Consider the following 17,897-nt stretch of genomic DNA (forward strand, 5'->3'; position numbering starts at 1 on the left):
TTCCCTGACATTTTGGTAATAAGAATACATAATCATGGAGGTAATAATGTGTTTCCAAAACAATGAGCTGGCTCTCAAAGCTACCGGCAAATTGCTAAGTCATTTCAGGAAAAAAAAAGAATCTCGAATCTATAACTATTAGGCACGGCAACAGCTGCTGAGCAAGTCTGACTGCCACCGCCACAGAAAATGTTCTCGCAGTAACCTCGAAAGCCTGTCACACTGATTTATGTCTCAAATGGATTACTTTACTAGCAAACATCTATTAGAGTCAGAAGGATAATGGATCAACTAATGAGCTGAATGGCTAAACTCATGGGTGAAAAGCCTTACAAGAAACCACTGCTTTTAAAATAAAAATCCTAATTTACAGAATTCATTGACCAGGATGAGTCCATACAAAAGAATGCCAGAAATGGTCCTACCTTTTGCTGATTATTTTGACTGCGAATGCTTGGTTACTTTTTTTGTGTATGCACTTCCGACAAATTGAAAAACTTCCCTCTCCCAGTGGCTTGTCCTTCAGATCCAGGTCATAGTGCTGATAGAAGGGGGAGTCCTGATAAGAAACCAACATCACTTAACTTCAGAAAATACTAGGAATGCAGAGGGATAAATAACATTGTGGGTAAAAGAACATTATCAATGTTAATAAATATGTGTGGGATACATTTATAATCTTCTAAGATTCATCTTGCTTTAGCTCATTTCTACTTTCATCTATATAACTTTTTAAGATAGATAATTTGTTATCATTGCAAAAAGGAGTTCACTGAAGTTGATATGACTAATTCTCTAGGGCAAATGCTGCTATTTCCACTTACTCATTTCCTAAAATTGCATCTTAGTCAAATGGTAAGTGTCTCACGTTCACTGGCCTTGACAATGTTAATTGGTGTTGGTATTTAAATCGTAACTATGTCATCTCATTGACCACATCTATACCTTCATCATCGCGCTCCTGGCAACATTTGTCACTCCAGGACGGTCAACTCCCGTGTGAAACTGAAGAGGATCTATGACAGCAGCATTACGCTTGAACAGAATGGAAGGAGCAACAAAGGAATAGCCCTTCAAAAGAAAAGGAAGAGTAAAGAATGAGGATTTGCAATTTTTCAGGTTAGCACAGACCAAACTGTAGCAATTTTTTCCTTAAATCAACAAAAAAGAATGAAAAACATTCAAATAGGTGTTAAGATGAATCTCATTTTATTTGTGATCTAAAATGCAAGGTGATTTCACATCAATAGAAAAATGCTTTTCAGAAGGAGATAATGCCATCTTCTGGTAGAATTAAACCGATTCAAAATTAAAGGCAGAAAAACCTTACTTCCTAATCTACCCCCAGTATCTGACTCACAGCTGCGATTCTTTTGCATTGCTGATAAAAGTTCGCTTATAAAAACACAACTAACTTCTCAAAAAGGTAGAGTTTAAGGCATTAGACAAAGTGGTCCAAGGGCTACTGTTTTGTAGCAAGGTTCACTACAGTTAGTTTCTAAGTTAGCAGTTATTTGACTCAATTATTAAATTTGACTCAAATTTTAAATTGAGTTTTGGAAAAGAAATAAAATCAAATGGCAGAATGATGGCCTGAACCAAAAGTGGCATCGGGATAGATGATTAATCTGCTCAAGCTAGAACATTCACTAGTTCGAAGGATGTTTTTTTGAACATCTACTATGTACCCAGCCATGTACTACACATTTGGGTCATTAAGGGCCAGGGACACAGCCCAGGTGACCAGATGAGGCCATAATGGGATCCTTCTGGGACTCAAGAAGGAAAGCTCTGATGCCATTTGACAGTGAGTCTACTGCAAGTCTGAGAAAGATCTAAGTATAAAATCTTTTCTAGGATCTTTTTCAGGAGTTGGAAAGCAGTTAAAATTGTTGGCTGAAGATAAAGAATCAGATAATACTTTTAATGAACTGCAGAAAATTTTGTATGGATAGAGGTAAAATACAGTAGCATTGTATTTTTCTATAAAAGAGCCTGAACAGAAATGAAATTTCAAGGAAAAAAATCAGCACTTCTTTATATATAAAAAAACACATAATATCCAATATGTAACAGACCATAAACTTCAGTTGATAATGTGCAGTATTTCTATGTTTAAGAGATTAGAGAATCTTGCTTTTAAGATGCCAAGAACATGTTCATGGGAAAATTAGTCTTTTTTTTTTTTCTTTTTTTTTTTTTCTGAGCACACATGGCCCCTGTGCATGAACAGACTCTTGGAGATTACCTGAAACAGCCTCTCGGAGCTCTGGGGCAGTGCTGCTGGGGAGTAGGTGGGATCCATCTCTGTGAACTCTTCTGCAAAGTTACTCACATCTAATTCATCTCGGATGACTGGCTTAAATGGCGCGGGCACTTTTTTGGCGGCTAAATCATCCCAATTTATTTTCTAAAACAGAGAAAAGAAAATTGGTACAGAGTAGAAACCAACAAAGTTGGAGTATTTTCTGAGAATTTTCTAAGAATAACAAGGACAGATTCCGGTTTTCATTGGTTGATACGGAAAGTACACATATTGCCAATCAATAATTAGAAATATGGTGGGTTATTTATTTTTTTTAAAGCATGAGCACATTTTCTGACTGCAGTTGATTGCTCCAGCCAATGCTGAAAGATGAGACTGCCCTTGGTCACTGTGGGGTCTTGCTGGGTCCTCTGGGGGGCACCGAGATACCCTAGGGATAACAGAAAAATTATTTTTGTCCTGACCCTCCTGAGAAAGGAGGCCAGAACAAAACAAAACTGAACTGTAATAAAGGGCTTTTCAATGCTCTATGGATATGAATATTAATTCTAAAGGAATATTCCTGTTTTCTAGAGGCAATGTTGAGTGACTCTCTGCCTATACTTGGTTTCCCTCCTGGTCCTCTGGACAGATCAGAAAATAAAAACTCACTATAAATCATGCACTTGTTTAGGTCTCTAAGTGAAAATGGTACTATCATACTAATGTAATCATCTGTTTCTCATTTAACTAGTATTCTAGCTTTTTAAATACTGCTCCTTCTCTCCCCCATAGGATAATCCAGGTCCCCTCTTCCCTCATGCCAGACACTCACTGCCTGATAAACTGCTATGTGCTATGTTTTAGAGTACTCAAATTCAATTCTGTGCTCTATTTAACTTATGCTCCTTCTGTCACTTAAAACCACCTCAGACAAGACTTATTGAATTGAATTCTACAGCTATCCTATTAACATACTTCCTCAAATCTAAAATGTCATCACTGATAGTGAGATACACCATTATTTTATGTACCATTTAGGAAGAAAAGGCATTACCAGCTGGAATGGTTATGATATCCACTGTAAGACACATTTCGATTTCAGAGACGGTTGATGACAGTCGTTAAGTTTAATCAACCAACATAAAATGTTTTTATTATGCCCTCTTGTGGAGGCAATGTAGAAAAAAAAATCACTAGATTACAGGTCTTCACTTTTTTTATTTTTTCTAGCTTAGAGTGGGCTTTAGAGATCATTTAGCTCATCTCCTTTACTTGATCTAGATGGAAACTGAAGCCCAGAAGCAAGAGATAACCTTTTTACTTAAACATTAGCTAGTGGAAGGGTCAGTCTCTTGATTTTTTCTAGTTAGTGTTCTGTCCTCTGGGTGGCTGTAATGTTTTCCATTACAAGCATATGATTTGTGCTTGGCTATTTATACACACATTAAGAGAAACTATTAGAGTAAAGGGGTCATTTAAAGAAATATGTTGTTAGCAGGAGAACGTTTGGTGTGTAAAAGATTGAATGCTATTATGCTCCTCTCCACCTCCTCTCCATTTAGGTCTTTACAAGTTGGATTCTGGTTTTTCCTAAAGTGTCCTTGTTGTTTAAAAAACAAGGCAATTAAATAGCCTAAAATTACTATTCCAAGCTATAGAAAAGAGAAATTTCTCTCATATGAAAGACATACTGTAATATTTACAAATAGAAGGAGTCATGGAGAATAGGACCCTAGGAAAACATGATTGAGATATTTTGCTTGAGTACTTTCTTGAATTTTACCTTATTGTTAAATTTTTTTTTATTGTTAAATTTTGAGCCAGATTTCTCAACAACATATTTGAAATAGTTTGTACAAATATTAATCTTTGTAGGCCATGCTAATTTATGAAATGCATACACTGACAAGTTAATTTTATTCTAAATGTATTTCTGTTACTGAATCTGTAAGATCACAGTAATGTATTTTTAAACAGGTTACAACCGAGAGACTGATGTTCTTTTTTTGAGTATAGAAATATAGAGAGGTAGTTCTTATTTTCAACCATTATTTGTTTTTCTAGATGTAAAAACAATAGATAACATAAAGGTTACTCTACAGCAGAGCTTTTTCTTTGTTTTGTTATATGTTCATTTGTTTTGGTGACAATACTGTAAAAACTCAGTTTACAGAATAAAAATAAAACTTGGATGGTCCCTTTAGACCATAAATATTTAGAGGTCATGTTTGTTGAGGTGATGAAATTATTTAAAAGTCGTTAAGTTCATGGGGCACCTGGGTGGCTCAGTTGGTTAAGCATCTGACTCTTCAACTTGGGTCATGATCACAGGGCCCTGAGATGGAGACCCCAGCTGGGTTCTGTGCTGAGCATAGAGCCTGCTTAGGATTCTCTCCCTCTGCCCCTCTTCACCTCATCCCCTGCTTGCACAGGCTCCCTCCCTCTCAATAAATAAATAAATAAATAAATAAATAAATAAATAAATAAATAAAGCTTGTAAGTTCAGGGTTTTAAAAACTAAAGTCATGGCGTCCCAAGCTGGCCACGTAGACTAAAATAACTAGTCAAGTCAGACAACTTGACTTCTCCCACCCCCCAATTAATCTCAAATTTCTCAAATTTTGGAGGGTTTTTTTTGTTGTTGTTGTTGTTACTAAATTGAGCAGATGTATTGGTGCTCTGTGAAATGGTCTCATTAGGCTTTTTCAGAATATGCCAAAAAAAAAAAATAACTCTATGTTGCAGATATGCTACTGAGAAAAAGGTAGATTTTTAATTGTCTGAGATCACTCCAGAGAAAAGAAGAAAAAAATGAAATCACTTTCTAAAAGGTGGAATACATTGGTGGAAATGGCTCATGAACAGAGTAAAAAATAAAAGCCTCTTCGGACCATATGCCTGAATTTCAAGATTGTAAATAGAAACCAATACTGAAAACTGGAACCAATAAGCATATGGAAGACTTAATGCGATTATGGTCCTCCCTATTCTCACTTCATTTAGGGAGAAACACACTTTTAGGCATCTCCCAGTAGAATTCTGATCCTTGGATTCCTCCAGGGTCCCTGTCACTTAAAAAAAAAAAAAAAGGTGCAATGTATGTGAAAATAGGGAGCAAAGATTTCCAAAAGGGACCATGTTCACTCATTTCACCAAGAATGTCAAGCCCCCAAATAGCAGGGCATACAAAACCATCTGTTCAATACATTTCACCTGAAAAAAGAGATGTTCTTTGATTTCATCCGCATCACGTGGACCACATCCCAATCTTTTTTTGGGATCTTTCATCAAAAGATGCTGAATTAGGTCTTTAGCTAAAGCACTCATTTCTTGAGGATATGGAGGCTCACTTTTTAATATTCTCCTGTAGGCAGATAAAACTTGCTATTAAAACAACCAGAGGATGAAGTTATAGTGACAGTATTCTTAATAAAACAAGTATCATGCAACACACTTTGAAATTGAACTAGAAGTGAAAAATGGAGCAAGGGTATTTAAAGCAAGATACCATGAAATCAAATTTCTGAAACTTAAATAAGCAGAAACAAAGCGTTGCATCATTTTTCAGTATAAGTCACCCCTAATGGGAAGCCACCACCCCAAATATTTAACTGGAAAAAAAGAATGTGAAGGCTCAGGACAGATTAGACTTCCCATCTATGGACTCGATTCTGATGGAAGATTCCGTGCTCGCTTCGGCAGCACATATACTAAAATTGATGGAAGATTCCCCAATGGAAACAACTCCTAATGAACTCAGGGAAGTCAATCCAGCACTCAGATTTGCATAAAAGCAATTGCAACCATACTGGCCTCTCTTCTCCCCGCTGTGAGCCAGTGAACAGCGGGCCCAGCAGGAATGGGGAGGGACGGCAGGCCGAGGCAGGGAGAGTCAGAGCCGCCTGGACATGGCTCCACTCCTAATATCTTAACACGAGCACCGGACCTGGGGCTTTTCATGGAGTGAAAGCACCTGCTTCATTATCTGCTCCTATAAAGCAGGCAGGCAAGCCCTATAGGGAACTCAAAGATATTGTCTACTATTTATTATGGCAGGTAAAAAATTAAGATAACCCAGTGTCTCGATGAAATGTTTGAATTTATCCTAAGGGCATGAAAGTAATCAATCCAACCAAATGTACCTTGGCCCCTGTTAAAAGGCAGATCAATAGTGAGAAAGAGTAACGAAGGGGACAGGTGGAAATTAAGAAGCGTAACGTGGGGCAACCCGGGTGGCTCAGCGGTTTAGCGCCGCCTTCAGCCTGCGGCGTGATGCTGGAGACCCGGGATCGAGTCCCACGTCAGGCTCCCTGTATGGGGCCTGCTTCTCCCTCTGCCTGTGTGTCTGCCTCTCTCTCTCTGTGTCTCTCATGAATAAATAAGTAAAATCTTTAAAGAAAAAAAAAAAAAGCATAACATGGTATACATGGAGATAAATGGTTCTTCCTTTATTTGGATTTGCAAAACGATTCCCTGGTGCACACTAATATATTAATAACTGTTATGGAACAAAACCCGATAACACATTTGTAAGAGACGGCGTCGTTGGTAAGAACACGGACTCCGGGGATCCCTGGGTGGCGCAGCGGTTTGGCGCCTGCCTTTGGCCCAGGGCGCGATCCTGGAGACCCGGGATCGAATCCCACGTCGGGCTCCCGGTGCATGGAGCCTGCTTCTCCCTCTGCCTGTGTCTCTGCCTCTCTCTCTCTCTCTCTCTCTCTGTGACTATCAAAAATAAATAAAAAAAAGAATGAGCTTAGAAAAAAGACATTTAAAAAAAAAAAAAAAAAAAAAAAAAAAAAAAAGAACACGGACTCCGGAGCCGGACCGAATTCAAACCCTGGCTGTGTGCCTCGGAGAGTTCATTAACGTCTTTATACTGCGGTCTCCTCAACCTAAACGGGTATTAGGGCGCCTGTGTGAGTGAAAGCACGAAGGGCAGGCTCGGCCCTGCACCTGGGACGTAGCAAATGCTTGACCTGGTGCTGCCAACTGTATACACTCCCTCCCTGGAGCCGCCACTGAGCATCAGGGAAATGAGCAGTGATCTGTGACCGAAGATTCCAGCAGTGTTGTTTGTGTCAGACCTGATCCTACTTCTTGCACTTCCACCCCTGGACTCTGAGAAAATGTTGGCAGAACAAGGGAAGAGCAGCGTGCTTTGATCTTTTTGGTTCCTCAGTATCCACCCACTGCTCACTGCTCGGCAGCGCGTCCAGCGTCACAGATGGTCTCTCCTCAGCTGAGGCACGGCGGGTGTGAGAGAGACCCCGCAGCCCTGCTTCTGAGGGAAAAAGGGGCACAGACTCCCACCTTCTCCACCTTTCATGTGCTTTCTGCAGCCAGGATCGGGCACTAGACACGCTGCTGCTGACGGTCACGTCTGCTGCCTCGGGGTCTGGGAACAAGCCCTCGAGCCGCCGTCCCGAGGTCCCGATTCCCACGTCCGTCCGTCCTACCCGAGGCGATGGCAGGTGCGGGAGGTCGGCTCGGCGCCAGGCGCCACGGAGAGCCGCGGCCGGTCATCTCGGCCAAGGCGGGTCATCCACAGGCGGAGGCACAGGGAGAGAAGAGGGAACACCTGAAAACGGGGGTGGCCCGTGAGGTGCCAGACTGGGGAGAGGAGCAGGAGGCCCCGTGTGCAACGAGGGGCGGCGGCCTGGGCACACACGCGGCATCGGTGGGCCACCAAGGGGTGGGGCACACGCCCCGCGCCGGAAGAGGAGTTTTCGATTGGGACGCGGCCGGCGGGGCTCGCATCAGAAGACACGGGGAGGGAAGGTGAAGGGATTTCTGAGAACAGGGCTGACGAGGGAACACGAAGAATCGCTGGCCACGGCCCCAGGAGCAGCCAGCCAGCCTGCGGAGATCCCGCCCCAGGAAAGCTTCCCGAACAGAATGGCACAGGGTGTCCTCGGTGCGTGCAGACGCTCTGAGGCCTGATCCTGCCGAGACCCGGAGGGCCAGGACGACGACCAGAAATGGAGGTGGGGTGGTGAGGAGAAAGCTCCCCGGCAGGCTCAAGTGTTTTCTCCAAGGGAAGATGCTCTCGGAGCTACCTTGCTCTCCTACTGTTTCCTTCAAACCATACAGGGCCGAGGGAAGTGTGAGGGACAGCCGGGCCTGGTCATTGCGAAGTTACCCCTGAGAGGTGTGAGCGGACAGGACTATTTAAAACTCCGAGAACACAAGCTTCTGGGTGTTCTCTCTTACCCCAAGGATGTCCTTGGGTTGGCGGGGGGTGAGGTTGGAAGAGCGCTTCGAAATGGTGCACAGGGGACTTTTAAGACACAGTTTCTGTGCTGAGCTTCCCAGGCTGGGGTGTTTACAGCCACCCACGTGGTCTCCTCTCTCACGGCTGAGTGTGTCGTCTGTGGGCTGGGAAGCCAGGCCGAGGTGACTGGAAGGATCGCGGAGGAAGATAGGTTTGATGCTGTCATGCTGACATGCTGTTTCCTGACCTGTGCCTTAGAAAGCGAAGGAAGCCTGGTGCCGGATTCCAGCCCCGTGACCTGTGACAGCGAAGGCCGATCTGAAGGCCCGAACAATGCAGATCCTGTGGAGGGAGGATGCGGGGAGAGGAGGCCCATCCATGCCTGTCTAGTCTGACCATGACTGTGCAGGAACGTCCTGCAACAAGGGCAGGGAGACTTTCTCGGGTGTTGCTGTCACTTCACCTCTTCAAATGTCCTTGATTTCAGAATTCATAGCAGCCCAGAGCTTTTTTTTTTTTTTAAGCTTCAAAGGGAACCTGGGAAACTCTAGAAGTGAACTGCAATGGGGTAGGGCCCAAATAAATGTTAGAGCTCTCTGTAACATCAAAACAGGCTGATATATCATGGTAAACATTTCTTGTGTTTGTTAGCATTTAATCCATACACCAATCCTCTCAAAAGGCAGCTATTATTATCTGTTTTAAAGGTGAGGCAAGATTCCTTTCAAAAAAGCAAGAAATATATATACAAATTAAAATTTTAAGCAGGTATTTTAGAACATAAGATGATTTTAATTTTTTTTTTTTTTTTGCAAGAATAAGCAAATAACCCAGCTAAGAAGATTTTAGAAAATAAAGTAACTGGGAAGGTTTTGTCTAACTACATGTTAAAAAATGTTACAAAACAAAATTGTAAAACTGAGGTGCTAGCAAAACAAATCAACAGCCAAATCAAATGAAAAGAGACTAGGAAAAATATCTAGGCACATCCACAAACTTGTACTGTTTTTGAAAGGGGACCAGCCAACATAGGAAATGCCAAACTGTTTGACAAACGTGTTGAGGAAACCAGCTATTTGGGAAATAACAAAATAAGACCCTTGACTTATAACACCACCCAAAATAAACTCCAAATGGATTGAGGAATTACATGAAAAAGGAAAAATTAAATAACACTGACATCTATAATATAAAAATGAACATAACATTTCTATGCATGACTGCTGAGTTTCTGAATGTGGTAAAAGAAATTCACAACTGATTAGCTTAAGAATGTATAGATTAAAGGGTGCAAACACCAAGACTAAAAGTTAAAACTATGACGGGAAGCAAGATGAATGGATGGGTAGACACAGAGCAAGCAGGGATAGTAAAACAGTCACAGTAGGATCACGGCAGCAGCAGGCAGGTGGGTATGCACTCTAATAGATGTAACATTTTCATAATGAGGTGGAAACAATGAGCCTATGAAATTTCACATGTTTCATATGTTCACTAATGCATAACTCTAAGGAGCTGTCTCAACAATGTTGTTAGAACAATGGGTAATGCTCACCTGTCCCTCTACTAAAGTCTCTGTTCAGGTGTCACTGTATCAGCGCAGCTTTCTCTAACCATCCTGATGAAATACCCAACCTCTTCGTCCCTTTCCTTTCTTGTTTCTTCATGGAATTTAAAGGCTATTATATATTTATTTGCCAATTACTTATTTCTCCCAACTAAAATGTAAGGGATTCCTTTTTAAATTTTAATTTAAATTTTTTGGATTTTTTTTTTAAAAAGCAATTTTGTTCACTGCTGCCCCTCCCCCCTCCAGGGCCTAGAGCATTGCTTAGCACACAGCCAACCCTCAACAAATACTTCTTGAATGAATAAATGTCTGATTGTTTTTTATTCATGATATCTTGCTCACTCAGAATCTTTCTTCCTCAGTTGCAACAGACGCCTGCAGATAACATTTTTTGCAGATAGCATGTTTTCTCTTTGGTTGTTTATTTCTATTTGTCCTCCAAAGTTCCTATTTCGTGACTTAATATTGTTAATTTTCACTTCCTGGCTCCCATTTCATCCCAGAATTACAGGATTGCTCATATGCCTGCCTGAGGTGGGAGTTTTCAGCCAACTTCACTTACTCTGAATAGTTAAGAAGACTCTGGTATATCTGTTCAATGGCATGTTATACAGTCCTTGCAAAATGTCGTTTACAGAGAGCCTGTAATTGGGAATGCGTATAACTTTAAGCGAAAACTGGAAAATAGGAAATTGTATGTCTAGTATGAGTACAATGTCATATGGATATAAAAGGCTAAAAGGAAATATATAAAAATATCAGCAGTGTTTGTCTGTGGGTGTTATCATGCGCATTTTACACTACCTGCACATCTCACACTATAGTGAACATTGCTTTTAGAATAGGAGCAATAAAATGAACTTAATTTACAAGATCACAGGCTCATGGAGAACAGCACACAAGCAGGGCTAGGAGGCCAGCAAGTCTTGAGCCTCCCGAGAACAGGATCCTGTGGCTATTTCCCACCATCTGCAAGGCATCCTTCAGCCTCCAAAAGCCTGTCGGTCCTCCTGGCCTGGCCCATGGGGGTCTCTCCATCCTGAGTGACTGCTTCCTTGACACTCCCAGTCCCCAGGGGTCCACGCTGCCTTTGCACTTCCGTGGCATTCATCTTACCACTCAAATATCTATCAAAACTCCCTGGTATCATGAATTGTCATATTTATTCCATATTTCCCCAAACAGTGTGGAAGCCTTCTTAGAACAAGAACTCTGCCTGTGGATTTCTCTTCTGCCTTAGGAGGTAAAAATAACTCAGCACATATTCCAGAGATGAATGGAATCAGTCCCCCAGTTGTCTGCAGGCCAGTACTTCCCAACCCCTTACCTGCAGTAAACATCCACCTCACTAGGGAAAAAACCCAGCAGCACAGAATCAGGTGTGAGCCACGGGAGAGCACGAAGCAACTTTTCAGGAGTCACTTTGTACGTGACCCCAGTCCCAGCTCCCAGTGGCTCTGAGTCCTGAGGAGGATAAGCTCGGTTTCTTCATCCATAAAGCAAGCACACAGAGCTATCTGTTTTCCAGGTTGTGAGGCTTCCAGGAAGCGGTGGATGTGACTTCTCAGCCCAGAAACTGGTGCAGAGCTGCGCCCTGATGAGCCGGGCCCTCAGTGGGGCTGGTGCACAGGAGCGTGGCGGCTCTGACACACTGGCTGCCCAGAGGGAAGGCTCCCCTTTGGCTGTTACTGCATTCTTCCTTGACCCACCGTGTATTTCCCTGGACATCACCAGTGAGAATAATCAAATGAGATTCTTTACTACTCCTGCAAAATCTGTAACTCCACTCACTCTCAACCGGTAATCCCCAAGGCCCCCAGGGCACGTCCTATGTGAGCTATAGATACTCTTCCTCCTTATCACCTCTCAGCATTCCCTTGCCTTCTTATGCCCCACAAGCCACCTGAAGGGTGCTCACTCCTGCCATGGCTTCTGGTGCACAAGAGAGGGCATTTCTTTTATTCCTTGTGAGGCTCGGGGAAGTCAAGATGTGTGCAGGAGCTTGTAAAGATTTTGGTAAAAGAGGTTTCTTTTCTTTTCAATGTTTAGCATTTTCTCCCTGGATAGGACACAGACTTGCCCCCTACCTCCCCCCAAGGGCTAAGCCCTCTGAGAACTGAGCTGCTCTGCCTGGGCAGGAGCCTTGCACTCTCATCCACCCAGTGGGTATACTAGGCCACTTTATCAGCCATGCCTGAATGTGTCTTAATTGCAGGGTAGGTGCGGTTTGGGCAAAAGCTGGGACCCCACTACACGGGCTATGGTTTTTGGCACACCTCATCCCTGCCCCTCTTCCTTTCTGCTTTTTCTCTGTGACCCAGATGATGCTCTTAAGGCTTTTACTTCACTCACTTCACTATCTCTGTCAGAGAACCTTTCCTTAAAAATGGGCGAGATGAATGGGATGGGAGAGGCTGGAGAACCACACCTTGGGGGTTCCCTGGGCCAAGACGCTGCACATGACAGTAAGCAAAGGCAGTACTGAGTCAACAGCAGAATGAGATGCAAAGAATTTCAAATAGACTGCTAAACAGAAAAGAGCCAGAGTTAGAGCAAAGAGCTAGAACACAGAGCCAAACTTATCATCCAAAAGGATGAGGCCGTAGTGGGGAGGCCATCATAGCAAACCACAAGTATATAAGGAACAGTAAGATTCCTCCAGAAAGGAGTTATAAATGCAGAAGGCCACGTCCATAACCTCTCCCAGGATGGAAGTAAGTCTTTTCCCAGATGAGCCTTGAAAGAACTACAGCCTGGCCACTCTGATTGCAGCCTGTGAGTGACCTGGAAGTAGAGGGTTTAGCTAAGCTGTGCCCAGCTTCCTCACACACAGAGACTCTGAGATAGTTCATGTGTGTTGTTTTAAGCCGTTGAGTTTTGAGGCAGTTTGTTACTTAGCAATGGATAAAGAATAACGAATATAAGGCCAGACGATAAATATTTTCGGCTTTGTAAGCTATGTAGTCTCCAGGGCAGCAATTCACCTCTGCTGCGGTGGCCCCAAAAGCAGCCGGAGATGATACCCCAATGCAGGCATGTGGCTGTGTCCTAATAAAATTTTACTGGCAGACAGTGAAACTCAAATTTCATATCATATACACATGTCATAAAATATTGTTCATCTTTTGACTTTTTCAACCACTTAAGAATGTAAGATGGACTATAAAGACCATTCTTAGCTCACAGGCCACCCAAAAACAGGAAGCAGAATGGATGTGGCCTACCGATTGTAGTTGTACGAACGTTACCCTGACCTAAAATGTCCAGCAAATATGATTATCATTTTGATAATGTAGAGACCTGAGTTTATACAGTATCATGCTTACGACAGTACAGTGAGACACATCAATGAAGCATATTTTACTGGTGGGCTGTGAAATGCCAAATGAACATCTCATGGCAAATATTTTCTACATTTCAAAGTCAAAGAAACAACCCCGTTAGAGACAATGAAGGACTGCAAACAGAACCCCTACAAACTGACTCTCAGGTGAGGACACGGTAGTCAACTGTCATGGACTGCAAAGCCCCAGGAAGGACAAGGGGCGGCCAGAAGAACTGATAGAGACCTTGGGGGGTGGGGTCACCTCCCCACGCAGCCATAACCCAGGGCCCAAGAGAAGTTCTACGCAGACAGGGAGTAAAAGCTAGTGGGAGACACACAAGTAAGAAAAGCACATGCTGCATAAGTGAAACAAAAAGAAGACAGAGACTCGGAAAAGCTAACAAAAGCTTTACCTTAGATAAAACGATCCGCAAATCCCTGTCAACGTCTGCAAGAAACAACGGAACCGGTCTGTGTTCTTTAGAGGATGGGACAAGGGTTGCCATGCAGAGCTTAGAGGAAGCAGATTTCAGATGATGTCAAGGGGGCATGATTTTATACACCTGAAGGTGTTCAGTCATGGAAAGGGCTCCCCTGAAAATGCCTTACACTATGTGCCACCCGTGCAATGCCGGCACTCCCACAGAAGGGAGAGGACTGCCCGCACCTGCTGAAGGAGTCTCATAGCACAGAGAAAATCTTCCTCTCCTTCTCAATTCTTATTATATTTTAAAATTTGATTTACCAGAAAAACATTCTTGTTCTGGTTGTAGGCGACCTATGAACAACAGCATCGGGCAAGATGTTATTTTGGAGCTCCCCAGGTCAAAGCTCTGGGAAGTATGTGGCATTCAGGGAAGATCACAAAAATGAAGGAACGGAAGAATTCAACGGTGAAAAGAGCCCTTCGCTAATTAAGACAAAGGACAATATAATAATACATTTATCAGAATGGTACCTTTTCTTTCACTTTTTAAATGTATGGTTTTTTTTTTTTTGGTTTTTTTTTAATTGAAGTAGAGTTGGCACAATGAGTTTCAGGTGTGCAGGACAGTAATTCCGCCAGTCTGTATGTTATGTTCTGCTCATCACAAGTGTGGCTACAGGTCACCACACACTATTCCTGCACCACTGACCATATTCCCCGTGCTGTACCTCTTATCCCCAAGACTCACTCATTCCATCACTGGAAGCCTGTATCTCCCAATTCCCTTCATCTGTTTTTGCCTGTTCTATACCCTACCCCAAACCATCAGTTTGTTTTTTGTATTTATGGGTCTGTTTCTGCTTTTTGTTTGTTTGTTTGTTTGCTTCTTTGTTTAGCTTTTTAGATTCTACATATAAGTGAAATTATACAGTATTTGTCTTTCTTTGTTTGAATTATTTCACATAGCATAGTACCTCTAGGTCCAACCACATTGTCCCAAATGGCCAAAATCTCATCCTCTCTAATGGCTGAATAATAATATACCACTGTACATATACATATATTAAATGGTGCATAATTTTAAAAGAACAGACTATGAATGACTTTACACCAGGAAAGACAATCAGAATGATTACCTAGAAAGGAAAAGGTAGTGTAGGATAACTGAATTATTATACTATTACAAACTTCAGTAACAACAACAAAAAAACCCCCATGAAATCACAGGTTAACACTAAGCTTTAAAAAAAAATTGTTAACAACCTGATAAAATGGATGATTAATTGATTAAAGGGAAAGAATCCTACTTAAGTTCTTGGAAAATATGTTCTAACTTTTAAGATTTCAGGCACGCTGATTCAGGCTCTTTCTCCTTCTAAAACCAGAATGCCAAATGACTGATCGAAAGGCAATAAAAGCAATTTAAATTTGAACATCACTTGGTTCAGCAGAATACTTCTGTTGTCCCAGTCAGCAATATATTACCTCCCTACAGGCAGATCCACGGAGGAAAGGAAAACTGTAAGAAGAGAATGCTTGGGGATGTGGAATCAGAGAGTGGGGAATCAGTACGAGGAGGCACTAGTGAACACCACCAGGTTAAGGCTGCCCCCTTCGCACCTGTCACCATGACAGGAATGAACTTTCAAAGGGACCCAAATTCTTAAGGCCATCACCAAGGTCTCCTATAATTCTGAGGCATTTTCAAACTGTTAAGAGGCCCATTTAAAATAAGCAAAGTCATATTTTTAAAAATTTTGATGACAGGTATGACTTTATGATTTTAACAAGAAATATTACTGATCACTTTGGAGTTAAATAAACTGGAATAGTGAGAAATTATTTCCTTCCTAATCTGTCCTGTAATAGGTATGTTTAGAAAAATTTAAGTTTTATTAAAGTAAAACCAATATAGGATAAACTTCCCACATACAAAGTGCATGCTTTGTAAGTTCTGAAAGATGTATACACCTGTGAAATCACTGCTATGACCAAAGAAAGGAACATACACAACCACCATCCAAAAGTTGCTGGTGTCCCTTTGTCATCTCCTCTGCCTTCCCTTAGTAAACTGGCCATCAACTCCCACCCTTGAGGCAGTTTACGTACCCCAGAACCTCCTGAATGAAGGGGAAGGTGGGTTGACTAAAGGACCCTGAAATTTTATACTGTGAATCTTTCTCCCAGCCTTCCCCAAAGGGGACTATGGCTTCTTACTGGAGGAACTGTTCATTGACGAAAAGGAAACCAGATTTTCTGGGGACTACTGGATTCTGGCTCTAAAGGGACACTTATTCCAGGAGTCCCAAACATCATGTGGCCCACCAGTCAGAAAAGGGGCTTCTGGAGGTCAGGTGACCCATGGAGTTTCACCTCCATCTCATGGTGGCTTCAGTGGGACCCTGACTCCAACCTGTGGTTTTCTCCCTAGTTCCAGAACGCATAATTGGAGGAGACATACTTAGCAGCTGGCACAATCCTCATACTGGTTCCCTGACCTATGGACTGAAGACAGTAATAGTGGGAAAGGCAAAAATGGAACCCATTAGAACTGCCTCCACCTAGGGAAATAGTCAAACCAAAAGTAAGATCAAGTTCCTGGGGGACTGCAGAGGTTGGTTAGTGCCACTATCAGAGACTTGAAAGATGTAGGAGTGGTGATTCCCACCTACCCCTTGCATATTGGCCTGTACAGAAGACAGATGGATCTGGAGAGGACACTGGAGTACCATGAATTTAACTAGGTGTGGACTTCAACAGCAGTGCTATACCAGATGCGGTTTCATTGCTTGAACAAATTACCACCACCCTGGCACACAGCTATTCATCTGGCACATGCCTTTTTTCTCCACCACTGTCCGTAAGGCCCATGGAAAGGAGTTGCTTTCGGCTCCCAAGGCCAGCAATGTACTCTTATGCCCTCTGTCAGGGGTATTTCAACTCTCTGGCCAATGTCAGAAATTACTTTGTGAAGCTCCTGATTGTCTTTCTCTTCTTCATCGCACTGATCTCTTATACTGATGACCTGATGCTGATTGGACCTGGTAAGCAAGTAGCAGCAACTACTCTAGACTGGGAAGACATGTGTAGGTCAGAGGGTAGAAAATAAATCTAACTAAAAATCAGGGACCTTCTAGGTGAGAGATGTCTAGGGCTCCAGGGGTATGGGATACTATTTCCAAAGTGAAGAATAATTTGTTGCATCTGACCCCACCTACAACTAAAAAGAGGAATGATCTTTGGATTTTGGAGGTCATACATTCCTCATTTGGGAGTATGACTCCAGCCTGTTTATCAAGTGACCGAGAAGACGCTGTTGAATGGGGCCCAGAACAAGAGAAAGCTCTGCAACAGGTCCAGGCTGCTGTCCAAGCTGCTCTGCCACTTGGATCTATGTTCCAGCAGATTCCATAGTGCCTGACATGTCAGTGGTAAATAGGGATGCTTCTGGAACCTCTGGCAGGCCCCTAGTGGTGATTTACAGTATAAACCCTTAGGATTTTGGAGCAAAACCGTGTTATGTTCTGCAGATAACTACTCTCCTTTTAAGAAACAGCTCTTGGTCTGCTCTTGGGCCTAAACAGAGACTAGACACTTAACTATGGGTTCCCAAATTCCATGAAACCTGAGATACCCATGGCTATTATCTGTCAGCAGCACTCCATCATCACATGGTGCCTGAGTAGGTCACGAAGGCACCAGAGAGTTACATGAAAAAGCAACCCAGATGCCCACTTCTGTCTCCTAGCCTTTATCTATGGCTTCATGGGTTGTTCCCTATGATGGGTGACAGAGGAAGAGAAGACTCAGGCCTTGTTTACAGATCATTCCACATCATCTGCAGGCACTACCCACAAGGGGACAGCTGAAGCAGGACAGCAACCTTCTGGCACATCCCTTAAAGGACATGGTGAAGGGAAATCTTCCCAGCAGACAGGATTTGGATGTTCATTTTGCTTGGAAGGAGAAATGGCCAGATATGCAATATTTTAATGACTGATGGGCAGCGGCCAATGGTTTGGCTGGATGGTCAAGGACTCGGAAGATTAGAATACTGGTGACAAGCAAGTTTGGTTGCCAAAGATATTTGAGTAAGAGGTATAAGGATAGAAC

The 17,897-nt window shown here is 42.6% G+C and overlaps 1 protein-coding gene across 6 annotated transcripts in view; it reads right to left on the bottom strand.

Moving 5' to 3' along the window:
- Positions 1-17,897, bottom strand: part of RPS6KA5 (ribosomal protein S6 kinase A5) — a 171,402-nt gene that overhangs the window by 20,692 nt on the left and 132,813 nt on the right. For all 6 annotated transcript variants that reach the window (XM_072839685.1, XM_072839684.1, XM_072839686.1 and 3 more), the window contains 4 exons: positions 5,462-5,612; positions 2,249-2,410; positions 946-1,071; positions 426-559 (listed from right to left, as the gene is read on the bottom strand). In XM_072839685.1, the coding sequence (XP_072695786.1) occupies positions 426-559; positions 946-1,071; positions 2,249-2,410; positions 5,462-5,612 (573 nt within the window). The remainder of the gene's footprint in view (positions 1-425; positions 560-945; positions 1,072-2,248; positions 2,411-5,461; positions 5,613-17,897) is intronic.

Source organism: Canis lupus, chromosome 9 (assembly GCF_048164855.1).
Source record: "Canis lupus baileyi chromosome 9, mCanLup2.hap1, whole genome shotgun sequence".
NCBI lineage: Eukaryota > Metazoa > Chordata > Mammalia > Carnivora > Canidae > Canis > Canis lupus.